Raw genomic sequence first — 3965 nt, forward strand, 5'->3', positions numbered from 1 at the left:
CCTGGATCTCCGTCTGAACATGAGCACTCAGCGAGAGCTGGCCACCGGCTCGCTGCAGGTGAGGAGGTCTGGAGGTATGCCTGGTTGGAGGGCTGGGAAGCCTCCCCCTCAGCCTTTCCACAGCGCCCAGCCTTGTTCTGCTTCAGGGAGTGTCTTGCAGAACCTTGCCTTCCTCCAGCTGAGCTGCTGTCCCCCCACAGGTCGCAGTGGTGAAGCCGGGTGATTCAGGAGAGGCGCAGGCTCCCTGTGAGCCGCAGGCACAGGAGGAGGGGGCAGAGGTGGACTCTGAGGAGCAGCAGCAGCAGAAGTTGGTGACGCTGCACATGACAGAGCCTGGGGAGACATTGGTGCAGGAGGCTTATGAGGAGGCGGCCCTGGGTGGCTCAGAGCTGCAGCAGATCACTATCCCCTTTGGCGGGACGACAGAGTACAGCATCATCACACCCATCAGCGAGGAGATTCAGGCTCCAGGCACGCTGTACAGGTCAGCTGCATGGGAGGAATGGGGAGACAGAGGTGCTTCTGACCTCAGATGAGGAGGCTTTAGTGGTGAGGAGGAGGAGGCAGATCCTCTCTGACCCTGTCCTCTCCAGCAGCGAGGAGGAGAGCCCTGCGGAGACCTCCCACGCAGTTGTGGTGAGTGAAGCTGTGATGACAGAGGAGGCCTTGAAGGACCATAACAATCACTACATCATGTCATCCAGCATTGCGGGGAGCCAGTTCCATCACATTGAGGTAAGGAGCTGAGCTTTCTCCCTGTCGCGGGCCGCAGTGTGAGCACGTGTGACTGGGTGTTTCTCCCTCAGCCGCTCAGTGGGGACGCTGCCTTTCCCTCGCCTGCGGAGAGCCAGGAGGCACAGCCCGCCGGCGTCAAGTGGCCCCTGGTACAGTGTGTCAGCAGGCAGCTCCAGAAGGACTCGTCTTTATCCCCAGCCTCCGAGGGGCAGGAAATCTCATCCCCAAAGGTCAAGTGGCCTGCGCTCCAAGGCATGGCCAAGAAGCTCTCTTGCAAGGTTTCCACAGCCAAGAAGCTCTCATGCAAGATTTCCACAGCCAAAAAATTTTCATGCAAGATTTGCACAGCCATGTTCACAGGGAGAGCAGAAATGGAGAGTCACAAGAGAGCCCACATTGGGCCCAGCACCTTCAAGTGTCCTGACTGTCCGTTCACTGCAGCCCTCTGGCCGGAGGTTCGGGTAGGTTCCCTGGCACAGAGCAGCCCTGGGAACAAGAGGTTTGGAGAAACGAGGGCTTTCTGACCCTGCACTTGTCCTTCTGCCCCCAGAGCCACATGGTCCAGCATGCCAGCCTTCGGCCACACAAGTGCACCCACTGCAGCTTTGCCTCCAAGAACAAGAAGGACCTGCGCAGGCACATGCTGACGCACACCAACGAGAAGCCCTTTGCCTGCCAGATCTGTGGGCAGAGGTGAGTGACGCCTGATGGGTGGTTGCTGCTTCGAGAGATCCTATGGAGCTCTCCAAGATTCAAGAGGAGATAGGGTATTGGCAAAGAGGTGGCGACCCCGACCCTACCCCCGGGAGCAGTCCCCTGGTAGAGGGGACTCTGCCCTTGGGAACGGTTCGTGCTGCAGGTGGACGCAGCTTCGTTTCCAAGGAACTTCTGCATGGGGAGGTTCAGTACTTTGGCACTGGTGGAAGCATTTTGGGAGCTGGGACAGCTATGTCATAGCACGTGCTCGTGGTGCCCGTGGCCTGGGTCTCTGCAGAGCGCAGAGGCTCTGTGCTGCCCATGGCAAACTCCACCTCACTCTGTTCCTCCTGTAGGTTCAACCGTAATGGGCACCTCAAGTTCCACATGCAGCGTTTGCACAGCTCCGAGGGGAAGAGGCCGGGGGCGCCTGCGGCGGCTGCCCAGCAGACCATCATACTGAACAGCGACGAGGACACGCTGGCCACCCTGCAGAGTAAGATGTGTCCCTGTGACCAGTGGTGACCTGCGGGTCGCCTGCGGCAGAGCCGTGTGTGGGGATTCACCCAGCCTGTGGGCCAAGCAGGGCTGAGAAGGGGCAGGGGCAGGAGATGCCTGCTGAAGGTTGGGATTGCCAGCGGGACTCGGTGGGTGCAGAGATGGAGGGGCCAGGTGCAGGGAGCTCTCCTAGTGAGGCGCTGACTGTTGTGGAGCTGTGAAGAACTTAGGGTGCAGTGTTCCTCCAAGCAGGTCCCAATAGATCAGTGTGTTACAGGAGCAGTGGGGCTGTGAGCAGCTTACAGCTGCAATGGGAGGCAGAGGTTGTGTTTTGCCCACAGGGACCTCTTGTTTCCTCCATGTTGGGAGAGTTGGGTTTAGCTTCTGTGAGCAGAGCCAAGAGTCTGTCCTGTGCTCCTGCTGGGTGGGCACCTGGCAGGGGCTGCGTGGGCGTGGGGCGGGCTGGCAGCCCCAGCAGCGCGTCACGAGCCAGGTGAGTTGGGCCCATTGGTCTCGGCCTCCCGCCCTGCGCAGCCGCACCCTGCAAGCTGTGCGGGTTCCCTCCTCTTGGAGGGCTCGCGGTCAGGCCCACCCCCACTGACAGCTCTTGCTGACCCGCAGGAGGAGGCTACGTACATCCAGGAGATCACAACTGCCGACGGACAGACTGTACAGCACTTAGTGACCTCTGACAACCAGGTGAGGGGGGGGCGCGTCCCAGGAACCGAAAGATTCTGTGCAGCTGGAGCGTGGAGAGCTGGGGGCAGCGGGGAGAGGTGGAAACAGGCACAGAAGACAGACAAGAACCAGTCCTACTGCGAGTGGGGGGTGGGTGCTGGTGGCCTCTTCTGTGGGTCTGAACCCCTGTGTTGCAGGTTCAGTACATCATTGCCCAGGATGGCGTACAGCACTTGCTTCCCCATGAGTATGTTGTTGTCCCAGAGGGACATCACATCCAGGTAAGCCTCAGGCCGTCTGCTCCCTTTGTGCGGTGGATGGGGCTCAGCCTCCTCCTGTTTGAGTCACAGCGTTCTTCAGGGGCAGGGACGCCCGCTAGCCCTAACGCAGCCTCACTGCGGGTCTTGTCCCCAGGTACAGGATGGTCAGATCACCCACATCCAGTATGAGCAGGGCAGCCAGTTCCTCCAGGAGCCGCAGGTGAGGGGCCAGCATGGTGGCTGGAGCCGACAGGGCTGCCGTGACGCAGCTGGAGAGGGAGGGATGTGACACAGAAGGCGCGCATGGGTTGGTGACTCCTGCAGCAGCTGTGGCCAGAGCAGCGCTCCAGGAGGGACCCTGCCCCTCCCCGACTCTCCTGTTCTCCCCTCCCTGCAGATCCAGTACATGCCTGTCTCGCCTGAGCAGCAGCTCGTCACCCAGGCGCAGCTGGAGGCGGCTGCACACTCGGCAGTCTCAGGTAGGACCAGGGCCGAGCTCTGCTGTAGCTCTGGCAGTGCCCTCTCCCGCCGGGTCTCAGGGTGCCGGTCCCACCGGGCAGTTTGCGATGCCCGTTAGCCGCCGCTGAGACGCCGTGGTCTCAGCCCAGCTCTGCCGGCAGAGGCTGCTCGTTTGCTGTGGCCGCAAGGGTGGCAGGGCCGGGGTGGGCGAGGCTCAACTGCTGCCTTGCTGCCTGCCTGTAACTCTGGGAAGTGGCCAGCCTTGGTGCCCGAGGGGGGATCCTTGCTGGTCCCAGCATGTCGGTTCTGGAACGTACCAGCCCCCTTCCCCTGGAGCTGAATTGCCATGCTGGGAGGGGCAGCAGCTTCCACAAGGTGGAGACACCCTTGATGTGTGTTTGCAGAGTTCACCAGAGCCAGGCTCCCAGCTGGAGCCTCGCATGACTCTGGAGGCCCGGGTGCTCACCTCGTACCCTGCCCCTTCCCCTGGAGGCAGGTGGCCGTGGGCAGCCCCGGGGCTCTCCCCTGCCCTCGGGCGCGAGGAGGCACTGACCCCCCCCTCTCCTTTGCAGCAGTGGCTGATGCTGCGATGGCCCAGGCGCAGGGCGTCTTCACTGCCGAGGCAACGGCTGGGGAGGT

At 61.9% G+C, this 3965-nt stretch overlaps 1 protein-coding gene across 1 annotated transcript in view; it reads left to right on the top strand.

Moving 5' to 3' along the window:
- The window catches only part of ZNF335 (zinc finger protein 335), a 10524-nt gene that overhangs the window by 3880 nt on the left and 2679 nt on the right, over positions 1-3965 (top strand). Inside the window, 12 exon segments of the mRNA XM_035896147.1 lie at positions 1-58; positions 201-484; positions 594-735; positions 807-1196; positions 1286-1428; positions 1788-1927; positions 2271-2422; positions 2551-2628; positions 2805-2888; positions 3022-3087; positions 3265-3346; positions 3899-3963. The exon segment at positions 1-58 is cut by the window's left edge and continues 76 nt beyond it. Of these exon segments, the coding sequence (XP_035752040.1) occupies positions 1-58; positions 201-484; positions 594-735; positions 807-1196; positions 1286-1428; positions 1788-1927; positions 2271-2422; positions 2551-2628; positions 2805-2888; positions 3022-3087; positions 3265-3346; positions 3899-3963 (1684 nt within the window).

Source organism: Egretta garzetta, unplaced genomic scaffold, assembly GCF_000687185.1.
Source record: "Egretta garzetta isolate BGI_Z169 unplaced genomic scaffold, ASM68718v1 scaffold356, whole genome shotgun sequence".
Classification (NCBI taxonomy): Eukaryota; Metazoa; Chordata; class Aves; order Pelecaniformes; family Ardeidae; genus Egretta; species Egretta garzetta.